The 24,827-nt window shown below is 46.9% G+C and overlaps 1 protein-coding gene across 1 annotated transcript in view; it reads left to right on the top strand.

Annotated features, from left to right (window-relative positions):
* The first annotated feature begins 19,083 nt into the window (after positions 1-19,083).
* FHAD1 (forkhead associated phosphopeptide binding domain 1) overlaps positions 19,084-24,827 on the top strand; it is a 137,768-nt gene continuing 132,024 nt past the window's right edge. The window contains exons 1-2 of the mRNA XM_033433247.2: positions 19,084-19,213; positions 23,685-23,791. Of these exons, the coding sequence (XP_033289138.2) occupies positions 23,699-23,791 (93 nt within the window). The 5' untranslated portion in view covers positions 19,084-19,213; positions 23,685-23,698. The remainder of the gene's footprint in view (positions 19,214-23,684; positions 23,792-24,827) is intronic.

Below are 24,827 nucleotides of genomic sequence, written 5' to 3'. Positions count from 1 at the left end.
AGCCTTAAAAAAGAACGAAATTTTGCCATTTGCAGCAACATGGATGGACTTGGAGGGCATTGTGGTAAGTGAAATAAGTCAAACAAAAATAAATACTGCCAAACAAATACTGTAGGATATCACCTGTATATGGAATCTAAAACATACAACAAACGACCGAATAGAACAAAAAAGAAGGAGACAAAAAAAAAAAAAAAAAAAAAAAAAAAAAAGGGCTTCCCTGGTGGCGCAGTGGTTGGGAGTCCGCCTGCCAATGGGGGGGACACGGGTTCGTTCCCCGGTCCGGGAAGATCCCACATGCCGCTGAGCGGCTGGGCCCGTGAGCCATGGCCGCTGAGCCTGTGTGTCCGGAGCCTGTGCTCTGCAACGGGAGAGGCCACAACAGTGAAAGGCCCGCATACCACAAAAAAAAAAAAAAAAAAAAAGAAGGAGAGTCACAGATACAGAGAACAAACTAATGGTTGCCAGTGCGGAGGGGGAGGAGGGGGCAATACAGGGGTGGGGAAGTGAGGGATGTGAACTACTGGGTGTACGACAGGCTCAAGGATGTATTGTACAACACAGGGAATATAGCCAATATTTTGTAATAACTGTAAATGTAAAGTAACCTTTAAAAAGTATATAAAAATTGTTTTAAAAAGAAATCATATTGAAAATTGGAAACAATTTAAATGTCCATCAACAGGAAAATGCACATATAAATTATTGTATTTCCTTACATGGGAATCCTACATAGCGAGGAAAAAAAAAAAAAGGGGGGATGCCAGCAGCCACCAGAGCTGGAAGAGGCAAGGGGTGGATTCCTCCCTAGAGCATCCAAGGGAGTTCGGTCCTTCTGAAAAACCCTGGTTGCAGCCTAGCTGATGCTGATTTGGGGCTCCCGGCCCCCAGACCCATGAGAGGATACGTTTGTTGTTTTAGGCCACTAAGCTTGTGGGAATTCATTACTATGTTTAGCACACCAACACGGGGCTCCATCTTCAACTCATTAGAGACCAGCCCCCGCTTTGATCTGAACACTTCTGGACTCTTCCTGTAAGGCAGGAGTGCTGTGGAAATTGCGCGAAGGACCTTAGTTGTTTTGTACGTGTGGAAACAATCAAGTAGAAAATTATTCACGTTGTTCAGAGAATAGCTCATGGGTGTTTAGTACGTAAAATGTGGAGCAGGGATGCACCTCCGTCTAAAAGGAAGGCAGGGAGAATGTTAGCTGGGAATGGTAACATAGGCTGGAGCCCTGAGCAGTGCCTAGGAAGACAAGGAAGTTACCTGCAAGAGTAAATTAAAACCAAAGCAGGAGGTCACTTTCACCTCAAAATTCCCGAAGGCACACTCGTCCTGCTTGCTCACTGGTTCAGACTTACCAGAGCTCTCTATCTTTTGACTACAAAAAAAGCTACAAAGGTAAAAACCAGAAGACCCTGGCCCTTCCTTTCCTCTCCACCGTGTTTTTGTGCTTAGGGTAAATATTAGAAAGGCAGAGACAGGGGAGAAAAATCAAAGGCCACCCACCTGTTCATGGGCCCTAACTGGCCCCAGGGCTATGAAAGAGCAAAGAAAATTCCCTCCGAGCACTCCCACCCCGCCCAAAAGGAGGCATCTCAGCAGCCGTGTTGGTGCCATGTGACCTCCGCCCTCTCAAGTCACAGCCGATAGGTATGTGTTCACCTGACCCAGGAGAACCAATCAGAAGCTGGGCTGGGCTAGGCTCATCTCTCCCAGGTCCTGGGTTGGGCAATGTGGTATCAGGGATTAGGGGGCCACAGGTGAGTGAAGCAGGGGACGTACCTCAGCACAGAGAGAAGCTGACTGCTGAAAGAGGCAGACATGAAGATGAGACCTCAGACATAGCTGTCTCCTGATGACCTTCTGGTCTTTGGTCCTGATCCCTCGGAAAGCCCAGGTGTACTTCTGCCCCGGGTTCCACAAGAAATGCTGTGTCCTCCCAATAAATTCCCCTTTTGAGCTCGGATCCTAAATTTAGCCCATGTCCTTGAAGGTGGGCCCTGCCTTTGCATCATATCAGGCAGCGCTGGGCCCACAGTGGATACTCCACCTGGTCTCAATTTTGATTTTCACTTTTCTCAGACCAGTTACAGTTCTGAGAAGGGGAGCCACAGGCAGATGATTGAGGTAGAAGATCGTGTTGGAGCACAACTGTGACTGCAGTGCAGAGCGCTGCCTGGTGTGTGTGTGCAGCTAAGTCAGCTGCATCCACCCACAGATAAGTATTGAGCTCCACAGATATGTGCCAGGGTACTGTTCTGGGTTCTGGGGATAAAGCATGAAGCCCTGCTCTCCATGGGAAGGGTCCTTGCTTCGACAGTGTTTCCCAAAGTGGGTCCAATGGCCTTGGGTGACAATGACCATGGTCATTTTGGACTGGCTACTTGCACTGGATATAATAAACTTGAAAGCCACCAGGTAGCCACGTGCCCAGAGAAAGCTGGTCTGCAAGACGAGACTCATGAAGCAGAGGTTCACGGAGAAAACAGTCCTTCATAGAAAGAGATCTGGGTTCTCCTTAGCCTGGCCTCACTCACTGTCCTATAGGATGCCCCAGGCTACTTTCAGTAAAGTCCTATCTTATGCTTAAACGAATTGCAGTGGGTTTCTGTTGCTTGATGCCAAATGTCCTGAGACGCCTTGGTTGGATGAACACGTGTGAGACGGGAAAGCTAAAATAAACCCGCAACCGTGGAGCGAAACTGAAAATGGGACACAGCTTTATCCCTGGAAATGGATGGATCAATCTAAACCACAGGCCATAAAGGGCAGCACACGAAGAGCCCTTCTGAGGATTAATGGTCTCCTTTGTTGCCTTAAGGGCCCTGGCCAGGCCCATTTAGCTCCTAGGACAAATTGTGCTGAGTATTTAAGTGTGGAGGTACAAAAGGACAGCCCTGTTCTGTATGCAAGCGCAGAGGGCGAGAGATGGGCTTTCGATTGGGGAGGAGTTTGTTTTAATCCAAGCACTGCTGCTTCCTAGAAGGATGATCGTGGGCTAATAATTTGATCCCTCTGAGCCTTCCTCTCTACACCAGCAAAATGGAGCTTCCTAATTTTGAGCACCTGAGGAAACCACAGACAAAGCACCAAAGCTACACCTGACACAGAGTGGAGGCAGGGGAGGGGGGGTGCGGGTGGTGGTGGTGGTGGGGAGTTGCCACGTGGTGGCTGTGACTAGACCACTTGAAGATTCAAGCACTTCTCCAAGTGTGAGCCTCACACTCATTTCTGAAAACATGTTTTGGGAAAATTCACCAGGCGCCACCAGTAGTTTGCAAGGAATCTTCACATAAAGCCATCTCCAGGAAAACAGCAGCAGGGCCACGTAGGTAAGACCAGTTGAGGCAGCCCTGGGGTCAGCCTTGCACAAGGCTTGGTTCCTCAAGGTACGTGATGGCAACTCTCATGGCGTCTGTTTTGTTTGTTTTCAGTCTAACACCGAGTTGTCTGTGTATTCAGAGCTAAGTGGCTGGTACTAGGAGCCACGGCCATCAGGATTCTAGCCACCGTCTTCCTGGTGAGTCCCCGAGCACATTTGCCGGGATTTTAATGGGAAAATGTCCCTGATTAGCTACATTTGGGAATCTCCAAGTTAAACAAAGTCTATTCATTCAACACATTTTTATTGAGCACCTACTATGTGCCGCATGCTAGGGATAATCTGCAAACAAATGGATCAAGTCCCTGCTGACACAGAGGGCACATCTTGGGTGGAGGGGGGACATAAAATAAACCGATAAATAAAAATATGATGCAATGTCAGAAAATGAGAAGTGCTGTGAAGGAAAATGAGGCAGGGTAAAGGATAGATGAGAAGGGATCACAGATCTGGGCGATCAGGAAAAGTCTCCGAGGGAAATAACATTGCAGAAAAGTGACGTGTGAGCCACATGGATATCTGGGTGCAGAGAATTCCAGAAAATCTCTCAAATGTCTGTGCGCATTATGAATCTCCAAACAGATGCTGTATGACGTCGCATTTCCCAAACCCATTTGGCCACAGAAACTCTTTTTCCCCACAGAGCACCTTCCAGGGTCAGCTTTCACAGAACACCCTGCAGGGTATGGTGATGGTCCAAATCTGATATTCTGCAGGGGGAGAAACAGGCCCAGAGCAGACAAGGGTTGTCCAAAGTCCTACAGCTCATTGATGAAGTTGTCCATTAGCTTTCTCGCTGTGTGGCATTCAGATCGCATATCGCCAGTAAGGGCAAGCCACTAAGATGGCCCAGCGCCTGACAGCGGTGGTGGTGGGCAGCGGGGTAGAACCAAGTTCATGGGTCCAGGATGAGCCAGGCACAGGCGCCCGGAACCTCCAGCTCAGACCTCCCTGTGTCCACTCCCCGACAGGGAAGCGTGTGCCTCTGATGGGAAGCCTGCACCCCCTCATGACAGCCTCATGGCAGAGGGGTGGATGCTTTCCAAAGTTCTTGCCACCTGTGTGGGTGGTGGTTCACAAGGCACCGTCAGACCATTCAGAAGCACCTTTCACGCTGAGCCGACAGGGGAAAGCCATTCCCCGGTTTCTTTTTAGCAATGCAGCTGGCCTAGGAAGCGATGTCCGAGAGTGCCTGAAGATGGGATGGTACGTGACAGCGAGCCACAGCACATCAGGCTCAGATCCTCCGATAACTGAAGGAGAGTAGTGGTCAGGAAACCTGCTCTCCTTGGACACTGTGAAGCAAGCTGACCGAGAGGGAGGGAAAGATAGGGAAATACGAGCGCACAATACACAGATGCAAAGTTCTCCAGAAAAGCCGCTAGAGAGAACATGCATACACGTGCACCAGACACCTTTAAAACGTAGCCCTGGCAACAGGAGTTTCCTCGGGGCCAACCCGCCTGACTGCCATGTGTGTCATCAGACCCCCGGAACTCTGCACTTTCCAGGAAGGCAGTTAGGTGGATGACATGCTGATACAAGCCGACCAGCTCCCAGATGCAACATGGGACAAAACGTTCTCAACTTGCAGTGACACTGTTAGGGATTCAAGGCAACGTCAGAACTGAATGTTCTCACCTCAGATCAGTGGTTCTCAACCAGGATTGGTTTTGCCCCCCAGGGGACATTTGGCAAAGTCACAGTGGCCGGAGGGGGAGCTGCTGCTGGCATCTAGGAGAGCAGGGATTCTGCTAAACAGCCACCAATGCATAGGACAGTCCCCACAACAAAGAACTGTTCTACCCCACAGTCAATGGGGCCGAGTTTGAAAAAACGCTGCCCTGGACAAAGGAAAATCCATTCTCTTGGGCGGTGAGGATTCCCGTCATAGAGCCTGGCCACCCGGTGTCAGTTCCATAAGAGAGAAGTGGGAAACAGTCATCCTTGGAGACCAGTCTGAGTGTGGTACTTACCATTTTCCTTTAAAGAAACAGTCTTTTACAAAGACTGTTTTCCTATCCCTCCCCAATCCAGAACTATAAATCAAATTCCCCATGGCATGATATAAACAGACTTCTCTTCCCTTTCTCCTTTTCTCTATCTCCAGTCCCAACTCTGTGCATTAAAACCTGGAATTTAATTGTAATATAAAAACTGTGGGAAAGAAAAGAGTCAGTAGTAGTTACAAACTCAAATTGATTTTGAGAAGTTTTAGATTATTTAAAAGCATACTTGGAACTAATGGAGGGTGAATAACAACAACAAAACCAACTAGAATACAATTTGGGAAGCAAAAGTTATGGCAAAAACCCTTCTGGGCTATAGGTCTTCCTTATCAGAAAAAAGAACCAATGTCAAACAATACAGCATGCATCTCAGAGATAACCGAGGCTCAATACTGTATAAAATTTGGGAGGTGCGTGGGAACTTTAAACGCAAGAAAATATCCTTAGTGTTTATCCTCAAGATGACTTATTTCAGAATGCATCCTTGATGATTATGTCCAGTCAAGAAAAATCACCAGCATCTACTTTAAAAAAAACACAAAAGAGAGAAAAATCATATAATAATGTAAGAGCAAGCTTTTTCCTTCACTTTTTGGGTAAAACTTGACAAGCTGTGAATATATGTGTTGGTAAGAGAAATTGTGTGAATACTTGATATAAACAAGTGAATAAATGTACCTGCCTGGGCTTCCCTGGTGGCGCAGTGGTTAAGAATCCGCCTGCCAATGCAGGGGACATGGGCTCGAGCCCTGGTCTGGGAAGATCTCACATGCTGCTGAGCAACTAAGCCCATGTGCCACAACTACCGAGCCTGTGCTCTAGAGCCCGTGAGCCACAACTACTGAGCCCGCGTGCCACAACTACTGAAGCCCACGTGCCTAGAGCCCGTGCTTTGCAACGAGAAGCCACCGCAATGAGAAGCCTGCGCACCGCAACGAAGAGTAGCCCCCGCTCGCCGCAACTAGAGAAAGCCAGTGCACAGCAAAAAAAGACCCAACGCAGCCAAAATTAAAAATAAATGTACCTGCCTTATCTACATGCTGCCTCTTTCAAAGCTGAACAACAACCACAAAAAAGATAAAAGCTGCATTTTTTTTTGTTTCTGGCAAATTAGTTGTCTGTTTTAAAAATCAGATTCAAAGTATGAGCCCACAGATTGACTTTTTGATTAGGAAAGGACACACCATTCTAGCAGTTGCCAATGATAAATTCATTTTAGCACCAAATGGGTTCTTTTAAATCAGCACAAAAGCATCAGAGAGAAAGATTCAGGAATACACATCTCACAGGAGATGCCGTGAGCGGAAAAGAGCAATAATTTGAAAGGTAGTGCTAAGTTTATTGAAAATATCCACTCAATCAATTAAAATGGCAAAGAGGAATTGGGACCAAAAAAATCTAACTGCTATTTACGATAAAAGTTGATTTTGATGTTTATTTCCCGAGTTTAAAAAAAAAAAAAATTTAAGAGTTTTCCATTGACCTGAAAGCAGTAAAAATTGTCCATTCATCTTCCCTCAGGCCAATAATAGAAAGGTCTCAAGGGGCAGAATAGGAGCCAGAAATAAGATTGAAGGGGAAACAGTAAGGAGATGCACATCAAATGACTAAATTCTATGCGTAGGTTAAAAACAGACCATCTCATTGTCCTGCTTCATGTATAGCTGAATTCTCAGATGTGTACATTTTTATATGTACCTCCTTTCACTGAAACATATAAGTAAGAGCAATATGATTTTATCTCTATGTATTTCTTCAGGTCAGGGTTTCTCAGCTTTGGCACTAATGACATTTGGTGCCGGAGAGCATTTATGTGAGGGGGGAGCCGTCCTGTGCACTGTAGGATGTTTAGCAGCGTCCCTGGCCTCTACCTACTGGATACCAGTAGCTCCTCCCAGGTGTGACAATCAAAAATGTCTCTAGACATTGTCAAAAGTCCCCTGGGAGGCAAAATATCCCTAACTGAGAGCTACAGCTTTAAGTCTACTGGGGGAAAATGCAGTATGGAGAAGTAGGAAAAAAACAGTATCAGCTGGGTGGCAATTTTCATGTTTGTAAAAGGAAGATGTTGGTAACTGCATTCAGTCACAGGACTGGAAGAATCAAATGACTAAACTATAATGTTATATGTAATGAAAATGCTACAAAAGGGAGAGTTTTGAATAGGAATCATGTTAGAGCTCATTTTGTCCAACTTCCTTGTACAGAGAAGGAAAACTGAGAGGCAGAGTTGTTTGTCTAAAGACCACACCAATGCAATACAAACATAGGTGGTTACAGTTAAATACTGCGTAGTTTCCACCTGGAAAAACAAAAACGCAGGAGCCAACCTGCAGGAACCCCTGAGGTGGCATAGTATGAGCCTCAAACCAAATAATGAGTTCAGTGGATTAAAACACATCTACACTGTTTAAATCGAAGACTTCTAATGATTTTTTTTTTTTTTTTTTTTTTTTTTTTTTTTTTTTTTTTTGCGGTACGCGGGCCTCTCACTGCTGTGGCCTCTCCCGTTGCGGAGCACAGGCTCCGGACGCGCAGGCTCAGCGGCCATGGCTCACGGGCGCAGCCGCTCCGCGGCATGTGGGATCTTCCCGGACCGGGGCACGAACCCGCGTCCCCTGCATCGGCAGGCGGACTCGCAACCACTGCGCCACCAGGGAAGCCCCCTAATGATATTTTTTAAAACTCACTGGTCACTTTGGCAGCTGCTTCTTTGAATACTGACACATAGAAGGAAAGAACCAATCTTTTATTCTGCCTTTCCTGAGCCAACTGTATTTTATGATAAACAAAAATGGTTGATGAAGGATTCTAGCTAATAATGACCAAAGGAATAACAATCAGAAAAAAATCACAACTCTGTGACCCCACAAGAAATACGGATCCAGGCAATGATCCTCAAAGGATGCTAAAACTATTAGGCAAAAAGTTGATGGATGAGCTCAAGTGCCCACTTACAAATGAATCGATAAAACAAGGTATATACACACAACGAAATATTATTCAGCCTTAAAAAGGAAGGAAATTCTGACACATGCTACAACATGGATGAACCTTGAGGATATTATGTTCAGTGAAATAAGCCGGTCACAAAAAAAGACAAATACTGTATGATTCCTCTTATATGAGGTCCCTAGCGTAGCCAGATTCATAGAAGTAGAAAATAGATGGGTGGTTGCCAGGGGCTGGGGTAAGGGGAAAACGGAGAGTAGTTGTTTAAGGGGTACAGAGTTTCGGTTTTACATGATGAAAAGTTATTGGAGATTGGTTAAACAACAATGTGGATATCCTTAACATTAGTGAACTGTATATTTTTAAATGGTTAAGACGGTAAATGTTATGTTATGTATATTTTACCATAATTAAAAATTAAAAATGTTAATTATTGGGGGAAAAAAAGCTGTTGGGGACTTTGTAATGGATGGCTCAGTCTGTTAGCACTGGACCTACTGTTCAATCTCAATATCGTTAAAAACGGGATGACCAGACATTATGTGCTCACTGTGCGACGCAGGACGGATCACACAGTACCGCCTATGAAGACGTCTGGACAACAAAAAGACTTTGATCTCCTCAGACCTCTAGGTCTAACTATTAGTTTACAGGAAACGTGGGGAAAAGAGGAACAAGTGAACTGAAACCAAGAAGAAGTGATCAGCCACATCCAGGATGTGAATGTTCTACAGCACAAAAGACCCAGTTTCTCCAACAAATCGGTGGCTGGGGGATAAAAAAGGTCAGGGGTGGGGAGTTGCTGTTACAGAATTAAAGACATTTCAGAGACATAACAACCCAATGTGATGTGTGGACCTTGTCTGGATCCTGATTCTAACAAACGAACAGTAAAAAAGATATCTCTGAGGGAATCAAGGAAATGTGAGCATGGACTGAATATTAGATGGTATTCAGGAATGATTATAAGTATTTTTAGCTGTGATAATGTCAAGGCAGGGATAAAGTAAAGAAAAAAAAGTCCTTTCAGTTAGGATGTCTTTATGGGTGAAATGCCACAACTTGCTCTAAATTAACCTAGAAAAAAACTCAAAAAGGAAGAAAAAAGAATGAAAGAACATTGGGAAAATGTTGAAGCTGGATGAATACATGGAGTTAATTGCACTCTTCTCTAGTTTTGTGTGTGTTTCCAAAATCCCATAATAAAAAACAATTTTTATGTAGGCAATCTCAAAGGAACATACAGACACACAACACAAACAGAGTGAGCTACAACCAAAGCGTAAGCAAATGAGGAAGCCATTACGTAAGCAAATGAGGAAGCCATAAGTGCAGGAAACGGGAGATTAAGCCCTGGGCCTTTGCAAAGTGAGCTAACCGAGTCTAAGATGCCTGTATTAAGCTGGCACCCTCAAAGATGCTCTACACCCTGGCAAGAGGAGGGCTTAAAAAATTTTTTTTTCTGGACTTTCAGAAAGGGGAGCCTATGAAAACCTGTAGTTTTCAATGTGGCTCTGGAGGGGAAAACTAATAATGGCCACAATAATGATGATGATGATGACCACCCCGAAGGTTTGTAAACATGTGGGGCTGGGGCTCAAGTTTATACTCCATGTATTCAGTGGGAAAACTCCAAGCTGAGGAAATAAATGTCAGTGTTCAGAGGTTATTAGCATCCCCGGCATCCAGCTGAAACAAACAAAAAAGACTTCCGAGAGAAAAGCAGCCAGGAATCAGACCCCTCAGGATTCCCACAGATTAAGTTCAATCAAAATGAGATCACAGTCAAATTACTAAACATCCAAGCAATAAGTCAGTATGAGCCAGAGTAAGCAGAAACAACAAACAAGACATTGAGACACCCCCCCACCACCACTCCCACCCAAAGACTTCAGATGTTGGAATTATCAGATAACAGATTCTAAAATCACTATGTATTCAATATTTTTTTTAAAGAAGGTTTTTAAAATGATCAAGGAATGAGACTATCAAAAATGGCCAGACGGGCTTCCCTGGTGGCGCAGTGGTTGAGAGTCCACCTGCCGATTCAGGGGACATGGGTTCGTGCCCCGGTCCGGGAAGATCCCACATGCCGCGGAGCGGCTGCGCCCGTGAGCCATGGCCGCTGAGCCTGCGCGTCCGGAGCCTGTTGCTCCGCAACGGGAGAGGCCACAACAGTGAGAGTCCCGGGTACCGCAAAAAAAAAAACAAAAAACAAAAACAAAAAAAAACTGGCCAGGCATTTGTCCTCAGAAGTTTGTGGGAGCACAGCAGAGCTATTTGACCCCTGTACTTTTGGCTCTTCCATTCTGGTGGGAAAAACAGATTTATTTACAGAATCAAATTATGCTGGCAATAAAAATTCAAGTGCTTGCAGGAGCCAGAGAGGAATGTGAGCAGTGCATTGGGCAGGCAGAACATAGGCTGTATCTAAAGAGGGAGCCTCTTCTCAGCCCCAGCAGATTGTTGATCCATATACAAGAAGAGAGTCCAGGTACTGCCAGATATTCCCATTTTCCAAAAAAAAAAAGGCATAAATCCAGATGTTAATGATCTGTACATGTCGGCTACTGTGGTAGACATCTGGTTTTTGTCACCTAATAACAATTCACCTCTCTTCTAAAATATTATGGTGTTACGATTCCCCTTTGGGAACAACACCTTTCTCCTAGTCTCAGTCCAGTTTCTCAGAGACGGTGTTGATTCCACCTCTGGCTGCAGGGATGGGCATGTGGCTCAAGCTCAGCCAATCACAGCAGAGCAGTCTCCTGGGCCACAATAATCGGCTCAGGAATGGGCCTGTGACCCACCCAGAGAAAATGAGAAGCACTGAGGCCATTGGGGGAAGCTTAGGAAAAAGACTCTTATCCTTCCCTATGGAATTCAAAGCTGAGAAGATGTAAGGGCTGGAGCTTTGGCAGCCTTTTAGTGACCATTATACAGAGATTCTGTCTAAGGTTGGATCCACATGGTTAAAAGAATCCCTGATAGCTGGAGAGAGGCCAAGGCCTCATGAAATCATCTGATCCTGAACCCAGAGGTTCCCTCTAGACTTTTCATTTTTGGTAATCAGTGAATTTGCATTCATGCTGAAGACAATTTGAATAGGTTTCTCTGTCACTCCACAGAAAGAGGCCTATCCCTTCAGCAACTAATTAACAGTCTTTTAACACACTGGGAAAGCCAGACAAACATATCTGAGGGCTGACCATGGACCTTCAGTTTGCAATCTCAGCACCTGGCCACCCCTCTCCCTCTGTACTACTATACTGTACCTAGCTTCTCTTATTACTCATCTTCTAGCCTCCATTCCCACTGCTCCTTCCTTGTACCATACTCTTCTCTCCCTGCTCTACCTCCTGAAATCCTACTCATCCTTCAAAACTCAAGTCAAATCGTTCCTTTTTTCTTAGCGCCTTTCCTGACAACCCCACCCTAAGCCCTACCCCAGGCAGAAGAAGATACCTCTCCTTCCATTCCCAGGCCCCTCTGACCCCCCGATGAACACTCAGCCCTTCTGCTGAGGATCCTAATTACCCAGCAACATTCCTGTCTCCCCTGCTTCTTGACGGTGATCCAAATTCAGACCCAGATTAGAAGGGATGATATTTGAGGCTTAAGTTTCAAAAAACAATCAGTTCTTAGGAGAAGTCAGAAAACACGGTGAAAGATGAGGATGTGGGTAAGGGATTAGAAAGAAAAGAACAGTTGTTCCAGGGAAAAGAGAGGGTCTCTGTGGAGTGCAGTGAGGAAGGAGGAAAAACTGGACATATTTAGACCAAACGAAATGATTCAGAGGAAACCTGAGAAGAAATGTCTAGAGAGGCATGAGGTTGATCTGACTGGAAAGGAATATAAAAAATGTGTGACGGGAATGACCCAAAACAACAACGACAAAATGCCAAAAATAGGTGCACTGTTCACATGAGAAAAGAATGCAGACAGCAGCAAGACGCTGAGAACCCTCCAGAAAACAAGAGAGAAGGTGACAAAGGATGAGGTCATCTCAAACCAGATAAACTGGAAGGCTTTCTATTGATTGAAAGGGTTTTTTCAAAAGCTAGGGCTTATGTTGACTTGCCACTGATGGAAACTCAGGGCACCGAGGCCTTCTGGAATTTTCTGTTCAGCAGACAGACCCAGGGAGGGTCCCAGGAGGCCATTTGCTAGATGTACCAAAAGAGCTACCATGGGTCAAAGGTCAGAACAAGTAAGGTGTCCGTTTATGAGCCACCCCAGGCAAGCACTGTCTCGCTTTTTACTTCTAAGGACCGTGGGACCTTGTCCACAGTTCCCATGCCTCCTACCCCGGGACCAGTTCTTTCTTCATGTGATAAAATACCTAAGCCGGACAGTATCCACTCACAGCAGCCCTTAACCTTTGCTGGGGACATATCTGGTTGAGGCTCTGGGCCCTCTTCCCAGAAAAATGCACACAGCCTCAGGCACAACAAAGTTTCCTTCCCATTTAAGCAGCTTATACACGCCCTGGGGCCCATCTCTTGAACAATAGTTCCTAAACTCATTCCCTTAATCAAAAAAACATTTATTGAGTGCCAGCTACCTGCCAGGTACTGCTCCGGGCACCAAGGACACAGGGATCCTCGCCTCGTGGAGTGGACCTTCCAGTTTGTATCTGAGCCCTCAAATAGCAGCCCGGGAATTCAGTGATTCTGACATGGGGCCAGAATTAGGACCTGGCGTCCCAAAGAGCCCCAGCTCAAACACCCCTTCTGTAAGGAGAGAGGGGAGGAGTGTGTTTAAAGCATGTGCTCTAACTGGGAAGCTCATAGCCTGCTGAGGGAGTGTAGAGGGTACCTGCACTTGGGAAAAATGTTTGGCAGAATCTCGTAAAGCCGGACGTATGTGTGACCCAGAAATTCTACTCCTAGATATATACCCAAGAGATATGTGCACATGTGCATACCAAAAGGTATACACAATAGCCACCAATTATCCCTGGTGTTCACACCTCTGTGTCCCCTCCCCTTGAGAGTAGGCAGGACTGTACCTTATTTCTAATCAGTAGATGCTGCAAAGGTGATGGGGATGTCATTTCTGTGATTATGTTACAGAAGATAGTAACTTCCATCTTGCCTGGAGACTCTCTCTATGGACTCTCACTGGCTTTGATGAAGCAAGCCACCTTATGGAGAGGCCCACATGGCAAGAAACAGTGCAGGAACTCTGGCTAACAGCCAGCAAGGAGGTGAGGCCCTCAGACTAACTAACAACCCGCAGGGAACTGTATCCTGCCAACCACCACATGAACTGGAAAGTGGATCATTCCCCAGCTGAGCCTCAGATGAGACCCCAGCCCTGGCCACCTCCCTGATTGCAGCCTGGGAGAGACCCTGAGCAGAGAACCCAGCTAAGCAGTGCCTGGATTCCTGACCCACAGAAACTGTGACATAAGTGTGTGTTTTTTGGAGCCGTTAAGTTTGCCATAATTTGTTCTGCAGGAATAGATAACAGAGTGTAATGCAACGCAGCAGTGAGAATGAATGAACCACAGCTACATCAGACAACGTGGTCGAATCTCACGTAGTTGAGTGAAAGAAACCAGGCAGCAAATGGAATCTGTAAGATTCCATTTACATGAAGTTCAAAAGCAAGCAGAACTAATCTATGATTGGAAGTCAGACAAGCGGGAGGGGGTAACCAGAAGGGAGCACAGGGAGACTTCTTGGAGGGGCGGGGGCGGGGGTGATGTTCTGCTTCTTGATCTGGGTTCTGGTTAGGGTGGGTGCATACACTTTGTGAAAACTCTTCAAGCGTACACTTATCATTTGTGCTCTTTTCGAGATGTATATTACGTTTTGAAAACAAAAGTTTACAAAAAAGACAGTATGCTGGAGTCAAACAGCTAGGGTTCGAATCTTGGACCTATCACTTACAAGATTTGTAACTGGGCAAGTTACTTGACTTTTCTGAGCCCGCTTCTGTAAAATGGGTTGGACTAAGAATTAAATAAAACAGTGCATGGCATAGCGGCTGGTACCTAACAAGCCTCAATAAATATTAGCTAGTTTGGTTAACCTCATTCATAATGGTTCATTGTTAATCTCAAAAAAAAAAAAGTAGTGGAGGTTGACTTGCCTGGATGCCTGGGAGTTGAATTTACAGAGTTGTCCTGCAGGTGCCAACCCACAGAGACCAGCTGGATTCTCAGAACCCCTCTAGCAGTGATCAGGGGAGGAGCTCAGCCTGCCTCTGACACCCACACCCAGAAAGGTCCCTAGGCAACAAGCAAGATGATAGGCGAGTGTTCAGAGGTCAAGTTTGCTCTGGGTTGCGACTGAGACGATGTAAATCAATGTTCTCCCCAGGATGTTTGTGATCGGGTTGAGATGGTGCTGTCCTCCCACATCATCAAGAAAACAACAAAAACAAACAGACAGACAGACAGCAATGCGGACATGCACAGAAGGAGTCTGTGGTATCAGGCACAGTTTAGTACTTCACACATATTAACCCATTTGATCTTTACAGTCAATGCTGTTATTACCTCCATTTTACAGGTGAGAGAAGTGAGGTACAGACAGAATAAAACAAACAAACAAACAAAACCAGGCCCATCAGAGGTGGGATCTGCACCCTTCATCTGCAGTTTTCAAACAGAACATACAGACTGGCCTCCCTGGCAAAGCTTTTTTTCTTTTTTCTTTTTCTTTTTTTAGAGAGAGTGGCTTTTTGGTTTTGTTTTAATTTTTTTTAATTAATTATTTATTTTTGGCTGTGTTGGGTCTTCGTTTCTGTGCGAGGGCTCTCTCCAATTGTGGCAAGCGGGGGCCACTCTTCATCGCAGTGCGCGGGCCTCTCACTATCACGGCCTCACCCGTTGCGGAGCACAGGCTCCAGACACGCAGGCTCAGCGGCCATGGCTCACGGGCCCAGTTGCTCCGCGGCATGTGGGATCCTCCCAGACCAGGGCTCAAACCCGCGTCCCCTGCGTCCCCTGCATTGGCAGGCAGATTGTCAACCACTGTGCCACCAGGGAATCCCCCTGGCAAAGCTTTGGTTTGCAAGAGATGAATGTCCCAACCAGCCTTGTCTCTATCTGAGAAAAAACCTGGATGTCTTCTCATTTTCTGACAGGGCAAGCGGGTGAGCACAGCTGCAGAAGGCCTCAGTTACCAGCTGTTATTTTGTGGTTTGAATTTATTTTTGTGAACCTGTGTGTGTGTGTGTGTGTGTGTGTGTGTGTGTGTGTGTATAAAAACCTGCATTTCCTTAGCCCATAGGGTCAGGTTATTAATGGGCTGTGGAGCCTCTAGTGGCCCTTTGCTCTCTCATCTGTCACCCTACTCAACAGCTTAGCTACTTCCTGCTCTTCGAGCACTCTCTCTTTTACTCTCGCTTTCTCCTGTTCCAGCTCTTTCCCTGACTCTCTCTTACCCCTTAAAGGCTGGGCAAGCTCCCTACCTCTTCCAGGCCAGAGGCCAGCATTCATTTCTTGTTGGGATGCAGGAGACAACAAGCAGGACTGGGGAGGGGGCACAGTGGGTGGGCTCTCCCAGTTGAGGACAGCCCAGGGAAAGTATGCGGCCGAATGAGATTTTATGGGGCAGAGGTCCTGCAGGGAAGAAGCCCAGTGGATGGCAGGAGAGGTCCGTGGCGAGCCCCAGCTACCCCCTCCTGGCCTCAGCCCCCTTCCCCTCTTGCTGCGGGCACTGCCGAAACTTCAGGACAGCCGGAAGCCCAGATGGTTCAGGGCTGAGGGAAAGCAGGTGGTGAGCATGGGTGTCTCGTGGCTGTGACACCTGTCACCTGTAGTCCCCGGGGGAAAATACCTTCCCATCACAGTCATCTAGATTCAAATCTTTTTCTGGCTGTGCCACCTTGGGCACATACCTCCATGTCTCTTAAGCCTTATTTTCCTGTTCAAGTGGGAGTGATTTGATAGAAATAATACCCATCACGACATTTTTGAGTGCTTCTCTGCTGAGCTCACTGTTCCAGGTGTTTCACACACACCTACTGCCCCAGGTTATGGTGAGGATTAAATGAGATGATCCACAGGAAGGACTGAGACAGTGCCCTGCAGGTGGAAAGCCCAGAGTTAACATCACTCACTCCAGTATTATGAGGACAGCTGGGAATGACGAAGCTGGGACCTGAACCCAGGCCTTTCAGACACCAGCATTCTGATGCTGATGGAGATACAGTACAGCCTTGGTAGCCACCCAGAGCTCAATAAGATTGATTGATTACAGGCATCACCAAGGAGCCCATATACTCTAGAAACCTCTTTTTTTTTTTTTTTTTGGCCATGCCGTGTGGCTTGTGGGATCTTAATTCCCCCACCAGGGATTGAACCTGGGCCACGGCAGTGAAAGCACCAAGTCCTAACCAGTGGACTGCCAGGTGCAGTATTTTTAACACCCCATCATTGCAAAGTACAATTCTCACTCAGCCCAGGACATGCTATTATAAAGCCATGAGTTATTGGTGTATTTTATTTTCTGTTTTTGAAATTTAAGTGGATGACATGGAACTGGGTTTTAAGACTTTCACACACCCTTTGAGATGACTGTGCCAACCTGTGGGGAGCGGCAGGATACAATCAAGAGTTGGCAATTTCTGCTCCAGGGAGTCTGAATGTCAGCTTTGTTCTCCGTTTTGTATTTCGTCATTGAGAGATGGACTAATGGCGAATATGCTCTCCCAAGCCTATCAGGGGGCCGGCTCCAGGCTCCAGGCTGGCCTCATGGGCTCCGTAGGGTCTGGCTGGCAGTGAGCAGGGTTGTGTTCTGTGCTCATGTTGATGACACTGAAGACAAGCATGGAGATGGGGGTGGGGCTGGGGAGGGCCATGGCTACAGAAGCCTAGGTCCTGGGGTAAGGACAGTTCAGCTCAGCAGCTCAAGAGGTAGGAGGCAAGGCTGTGGGCGGGTGGCAAGGGCTGCCCCTGTTCATTCACTCAGGCACTGTTCTAGGTACTGGTGATACAGTAGTGAACAAAAGAGAAAAAAAATCCCTGCCCTCATGGAGCTTAAGTTGGAGGGCAGGGGGTGTTGGGAGTGGGAAGACTGACAACAAATAAGATAAGGAAACTAAATAAATAGCACATTAGAGGAGTGGTAAGATGAAGGGAAGAGCAATAGCGTGAGGTGTTTATTTTGTTTTGTTATTCATGTTTTTTGGGGGTTTTTTGGTGGCGTCATGGGGCTTGCAGGATGGACCAGGGATCGAACCGGGCAGTGAAAGCACCGAGCCCTAACCACTGGACCGCCAGGGAATTCCAAGACCATTTTAAATAGGGTGATATTTGAGTAAAAATCTAAAGGAGCTGAAGGAGATCCCTGGGGGAAGTGCCTGGTAGGGAGAAGAAACAGTAACTGCAAAGGCCCTGAGGCAGAAATGTGCCTGGAGAGTTGAGCCTGACCCTCTCTGTTCATCTGAAGTTACCACTCAGGGTCCCAGCCTCTGTGGTCACTCCTCATACTTTCCTAGGGTCTTTCTGGTCGAAAGGAACTAACCCAGGCAGAACCTTCCAGGCAGACTGAGGGCCTGGAAGAGATTTCCAGGGACAAGTTCTGGGAGGGCTCTGCGATTCAACTGCGGGGTTGAATAAATCCTGAGGTTTTGCCAAGGTTTTAACAAGGAATTTGCAAGAATGCAACAAATTCATTCCTGGACCATGCTCCAGAGCTGCTTAATCAGAATCTCTGAGGTCTGTGCCAGGGAATGTGCATTTCTAAGAGCCTCTAGGCATGTGGGAGCATCTTTACCATATATTCCATCCCATATCGATTTCCATGATTTTTCTCTCTTATATCTTCTTCTAATTGACTACAGTGGAGTCTGCCATCTTTCATCTTTCTTAGATGAATATTTTGAGTTTGTCTTGGGGCACCTTGTCAGTCATTTCCTGCCAGGGAAATGAGGCATTCTGTAGGTAGTCAGCGGGGCTGTTCTGCTCCCACACCAAAAGGGTTGATCTGAAAAAGGTGACATGGGGTGAGGGGAGATAGTTGGGATTTGCATGTCTTCTCCACACGCTCCTTCCCCCCAGTCCCGTGCCCATGGCGGGTGCGGGGGGGCTTCTTGAGGATCTGATCCAGGTCAACACTGGGGCCACCGTCTGACACTTGTAGGGACTCAGGTGATGTTTGTAGAAGTAAAGAACACATGAATGAATAAACGTGAGTTTTGACAGGGAAGGACAGGAACAGTAAGGTTGTGGGCTTGTAAATACCCTTTCCCTAGCACGTGGAAGAATCTCTCATTCTTTCAAAATTGTTCCTTCCACCCCACCCATCTCCCATCTCCACCCCCACCCCCAGAAGTGATGGTCCCCCCAGCTTACTCTATTTTCTCCTCCACAACAGAGAGAACTAGAGATTCGGGTGGGACGGGGGTAGTAACCTCCAAGCTTCTCGTGGTTCAGCTCCATTACCCTCCCACGCCTGACCACCCCCTCCTCAACGCACCTAGCCTAGAGCTAAGGTCAGTAGGAAGGATTCTTGAGTCTGCTCCTTCCCCGCTGTAAAACTTTGGGCTACTTCTGTGAACACTGAACCCGTTTCCCCATCCGTGAAACGGGGCTGGAGACCTCTACGCGGCAGGTCGGGGAGGGCTCGCAGCGCTGCAGCGGGCTGTAATTGGCCGGGTGCTCCCAGCGCACCGCCCCTCGTCCTCTAGCGCCGCGCACGCCACGCCCCTCACCAGCACGGCCGGCTGGGTGGCGTTGCCGTGGCGACGCGCGTACACAGGCCGGGCCGGCGCGCGGGCTGTGGGCCGCCGGCTGGAGACTCCGCGGGAGTGCGGCCCGGCGGCCTCGCCCAGAGCGGGCCCGGCGCCTCCCGAACGGTCAGGGCTCTCGGCGGAGGACGAGGCGTGGGCTTCTTCCTCTGGCCAGGTGAGAGCGGCGCGCGAGGAGGCGGCGGGCGGAAACCTGGGCCGGAGGAGGCCATCCCTGCGAAGTCAAGGGCGTTGGGGTAGGCAGGGGACCCGGCCCCACCCGAGTCCGAACTCTCTGATCCAGGCTCGGGTCGCCAGGAGCACCCCCAGAGAAGGTGCCCCAACACCAGCCGTTCCTTCCTAAGTGCAGCCCCTACCTCGTCCCCCAAGGTAGCCGGCACGGGAGCTTTAGGCCTCTCCTGGGCACCAGCTCTTGGATGTCCTGTGGGTATAGCTGGGATCACACACACACACACACACACACACACACACACACACACTCTCACACACACACACACACACACACACACACACACACACACACACACACACACCCCGCCCCTTACCTGAACTCTCCTTCTTTAAGGAACTTGGAGGCCACTGTAAACCTCAAAAGAAAGTTCGCTCCTATATCCCAATTCTGAGCCATCCAAAGTGGTCAGGGAGGATGCAGATGATTGAAGCTCTTGCTCTTTACCGTGGCTGGTGCTCCATGGCACTGAGTAAGAACAAATTCACAGAGCTAAACACATTCAAATTACTTTTACAGTGTTTTCAGGCAAGGAAGTGATGCACAGGGCAAAGTTAATGTGGAGAAATATTGTCCAATCCAAAAGCTAAAGAGAGAGAATTTAGGTTTTCCAAGGAGTCATCTAAGATAGATACTGACAGGAAAAATGAAAGGTAGTTACTATCAAAGCTTCCTAGCCAGCTGGCTGTACTGACTTGCTTTGAGGTGTCGTTTGTATTTTCATTCACTCAGCAAGTGTTTACCAAGCACCTACTATGTGTCAGGTGCTGCCCCCCCCCACCGCCCCCTACCCTGGAGAAGGGGTAATGCACAGAACTGGCAGGAACTGCAAAGGGTCTGACGTTTTACCCTGTTTGAAAGTTAGTAAGAGCCTGCCCAGCTTATAGTTCCTGGCAGAAGACAAGAGACTCCTGGGCCAGAAACAAAGAACTTTATTACTCACAGCACAGCCGACATAACAGGCAGCCAGAGCTGCATACGCACATTGGTTCCTGTTGCCCAGAAAGTCCCTCGGGGTGGTGCAGAACAGCCAGTGTGGATGCTGTGCCCACAGTGGGTCTGTGTGCCAGGTAAGGAACTCCAAACTTAGGAAACTGCAATCTTTGAAAGGGGCTGCTAGCAAACCTGCCCAACTTTTGCCCCAGAAGGAGCCGTTATCTTTATTATAAACATTACCTATATCCTCCCAGGCTGTTTGCCATACAAGCATTCTCGGAAAGTTAGTGCAGGACAAAATCTTTCAATGCCTTTGCTCTGAAGATGGGTACAAACACAAAATACCCACGAAGAATCGCTTCTTAACAAAATGAACACAGTTCTGGTTTTCCAGGAACATATATCTTAGTGAAAGAGAAACAAACAGCAAGCATAACTAAATAAAGGAACAGAACATGTCAGAGAATGGTAAGTACAAGGAAGGAAACACAGCAGGGGAAAACCAGCAGGGGAATAACATGACTGAGGGTGCCTTTAGCCAGAGTGGTCAGGTGGTTGCCCCAAGGGGGGACGTCTGAGCAGAGAGAAGACCCCAGCCTTGGGGACGTCTGGGGTGAGAGCTAAAACACAAATATGCGCATGATCCAAGTTTAAGTTTTAGATTAGTGGCGTTTCCTGTGGTTTTCCTGCAGAAGAGACATTTCTTGGAAGTTTACATTTTAGATTAATTCGACTTGAATGTGTTGCTTGATAACATGGTTCTCTGCAATTGAAGATTAATAACTGAGGGCAACAGAGCATGGTTCTTTGGGAAGAGGAAATGTCTTTTCCCCTATATACATGACAGCGAACTTAATAAAATTTATTTCTCATTATATGAAAGTATATATATATTTATTTATTTATTTATTTATTTATTTATTTTTTGCTGTACGCAGGCCTCTCACTGTTGTGGCCTCTCCCGTTGTGGAGCACAGGCTCTGGACGCACAGGCTCAGTGGCCATGGCTCACGGGCCCAGCCGCTCTGCGGCATGTGGGATCTTCCCGGACCGGGGCACGAACCCGTATCCCCTGCATCGGCAGGCGGACTCTCAACCACTGCGCCACCAGGGAAGCCCGAAAGCATCAATATTTGTGGGACATCCACAGGCCTCAAAGTTTACAAATATAAACTATCCTGCTTATTTTTATTTCTCTTACCCCCAGGTAGGGTCTCATCTTCCTTTCGGAGGATAGAATGCTGGTTTCAAGGACTTTCTTTTATTACATGTCCCAAGTGTCAGCAGACAGTGCAAGTCCCCCACCCCTACTCTGCCCCACCAGCAACAGTGGAGGTTTGTACACTGGTTACATGCAAAGGCCCAGAGTTGTCACACACTTACTCTTGTGTGACCTTAACTTCTCTGAGTCTCAGTTTCCTCATCTGTAAAGCGGGACAATCCTGACACCTACCTCGCAGGGTTGTTCTGAGGATGAAAAGAGGCCATGTGTGTAAAAGGATAGCCCAGTGCCTGGCACTTAGTAGGGATTCAGTGATGAAATGATGACGGAAATGTTGATGGAAAGCAGAGCCAGACCGGAGACCCTCTACGGTCACACCTAGATGATTTTTGTTTTTATCCACAGTCTAACAACTTCACACTTCAGTGACCTTTCAGTTGAAAAGAGAGTTCGGGGACTTCCCTGGTGGCTCAGTGGTTAAGAATCCGTCTGTCTGCCAATGCAGGGGACACGGGTTCGAGCCCTGGTCCAGGAAGATCCCACATGCCTCGGAGCAACTAAGCCAGTGCGCCACAACTACTGAGCCTGCACTCTAGAGCCTGCGAGCCACAACGACTGAAGCCCACGCACCCTAGGACCCGCGTGCCGCAACTACTGAGCCCACGTGCTGCAACTACTGAAGCCTGCACACCTAGAGCCCATGCTCCGCGACAGGAGAAGCCACAGCAATGAGAAGCCTGCACACTGTGAGGAAGAGTAGCTTCTGCTTGCCGCAACTAGAGAAAGCCCGCATGCAGCAATGAAGACCCAACATAGCCACAAAAAAAAAAAAAAAAAAAAACGGAAAAAAAAGAAAAGAGCCTTTCTTTGACATGGCATTGAGGTGGATCAGAATTCAAATATCAGGTGAATTATCAACATCTTGGAACCTACTGAAGTCACTGAAATTTTTATGTTTTAAAAAACATGTATAGGGCTTCCCTGCTGGCGCAGTGGTTGAGAATCTGCCTGCTAATGCAGGGGACACGGGTTCGAACCCTGGTCTGGGAAGATCCCACATGCTGTGGAGCAACTAGGCCCGTGAGCCACAACTACTGAGCCTGCACGTCTGGAGCCTGTGCTCTGCAACAAGAGAGGCCGCGATAGTGAGAGGCCCGCGCACCGCGATGAAGAGTGGCCCCCGCTTGCCACAACTAAAGAAAGCCCTCGCACAGAAATGAAGACCCAACACAGCCAAAAATAAATAAATAAATAAATTTTAAAAACATGTATAGGATTTACTTTGAAATGCATTAAAATATAAAAGGTATAGATGGGTAAATATGTGATAAAGCAAATATAGCAAAATGTCGATTGTAGAATCTGGGTGTTGGTTATATAGAAGTTCACCATCCACTTCTTTCAACTTTTCTGTGTGTTTGACATTTTCATAATAAAATGCCAGGAAAAGATACGTACAGAGTCTTGACCATACAGCCAAGCTATAATCTTGATATTTTGTCTTTGGAAATCTTTTTTTTTTAACCTAAATATATGAAGGAGTGTGGTGACTTAAAAAGAAAGTATCTTCTAATGCCCATTTCCTTGATGACTGACTCTTCCGCACTTTAAGAAGCTCTGTAGAAGTTGGGGTTCCTTGAGTCAAAGTTCAGAAGCCCAAGATTAATAACAGTCGTAATCACAGTAGGACAAATGGGTGTTTAGTGTAGCAATCACCATTCTAGATGCTTCACATTTAATCCTCACAAAACTCTTTGGGATACAGAGTATTATTAGCCCTATTTTACAGATGAGGAAACAGAGGCATAGAGAGAGAATAAGTAACTCACCCAGAGTCACAGAGCTAGTAAGTGGTGGGTTAGTAACACTGAGCACTTGATTCTGTCAGATAACTAACCCCAAACTAAGCTTAATGGGAGGTGGAGAGCGGTTATCAGTGGAATTCAGATTTGTTTGGGGTTTTTTTTTTTGCTATTGCTTGTTTGTGCTCTGAGTTACATAAAGGATGTCCTCTTGTGATCAGAACCAAGCTCATCTATGCCGGATATCACTGTTAAAAGGACAGTCTTAAAAATGTGCGGAATTCTAATTGTGATCACTGTTAAATCCAGCTATCCACTCCTACCTCTGCTGACTTCTCCTGTGGACATTATGGTGTATTCCATTCATTCTAAATATGATATTGAATAATTAGAGGACTGTATTTTTCTAACAGAATTGTCTTCTGTAAACCTTTTATAGGGGAAGCAGAGAGTATGAGGGCCTATCTAAAGAGCGCAGAAGGCTTTTTTGTCCTGAATAAAAGCACTACGATTGGAAAGCATGAAGATTCAGACCTTGTTTTAGAGGTAAGACCTCTTCCTACCCAGTCCGCGACCCTCCCTACCCCTCACGCCACCAAAAGTCCTTACTGTTCTGTGGACTCCAATCTCTTCTAAAGCACAGCCTCTGGCTAACAGTCCCAGCCTTCCTCGGTGTGCCACCTATAACCAGTCCCCGCATGTGCTGGGTCTCCCTGGCACATGTGGTGCGAATGAGCACAGTGCAAAGTGCGATGGGCCCTCTGTCCTTTGCTGACTGTGTCTGCAGTGTCCCACCCTGATGGCGCGGTTTGGAAGGTGGGTGTAGAGCTGATGCTTGACCTTCACCTGCTCTGCGTCTGGCAGCCACGGCCACCTGAAGTGCCCAGCTTGAGCAATCGCCTCTCGCCCTTTCCAGAGCTTCTGGAGACTGTGGGCCCCTCGGAGCCGTCCCCCGCCCCTACACCTCCAAGTAGTAAATCAGCGTAAGCCCCGGGCGTGGCCTCAGCGCTCTCTCATTTCCTTTCATTCTCTGAATTAGCTGTGGCTTGGTCCACATTCCCAGCTCATTGACAGCCAAGGAAGTTGGAAGAAATTGTAAGTAAGGAATTATAAAAACAGTGGCTTTGAGCCTTTTAAAATTTTGAAAGGGATTAAAATATTGAAGCAGAAAGAGAAATACAATGGAATCCCTTTACGACTGTGAAAGGCAGACCTCTCTCAGACTTCACTCGACAGATTTTTTAAAACTTTATTTTGAAATAATTATAGATGCACAAATCGTAGAGAGAATGGCACGAAGCATGTGTGGAGTTCTGTGCCATTTTACCACGTGTGGATTTGTGTGTGGCCATCAAGATATAGAAGTATTCCATCATCAGAGATGTCCCTTGTGATACTCCTTTTATAGTCACAATTCCTCCTCCCACCATCGTCCCCACGCCCCTAAAACCACTAATATGTTCTCCGTCTCTATAATTTTCATCATTTATGTATGACCTTTGCGATTGATTTTTTTTTTTTTTTACTCAGTGTAATGCCCTTGACATCCATTTAGGTTATTAGCTTGTTCTTTTATTGCTGA

This window comes from Orcinus orca, chromosome 1, assembly GCF_937001465.1.
Source record: "Orcinus orca chromosome 1, mOrcOrc1.1, whole genome shotgun sequence".
NCBI lineage: Eukaryota > Metazoa > Chordata > Mammalia > Artiodactyla > Delphinidae > Orcinus > Orcinus orca.
The sequence above is the reverse complement of the archived record's forward strand: the minus strand, read 5'-3'. Positions and strand labels throughout refer to the sequence as shown.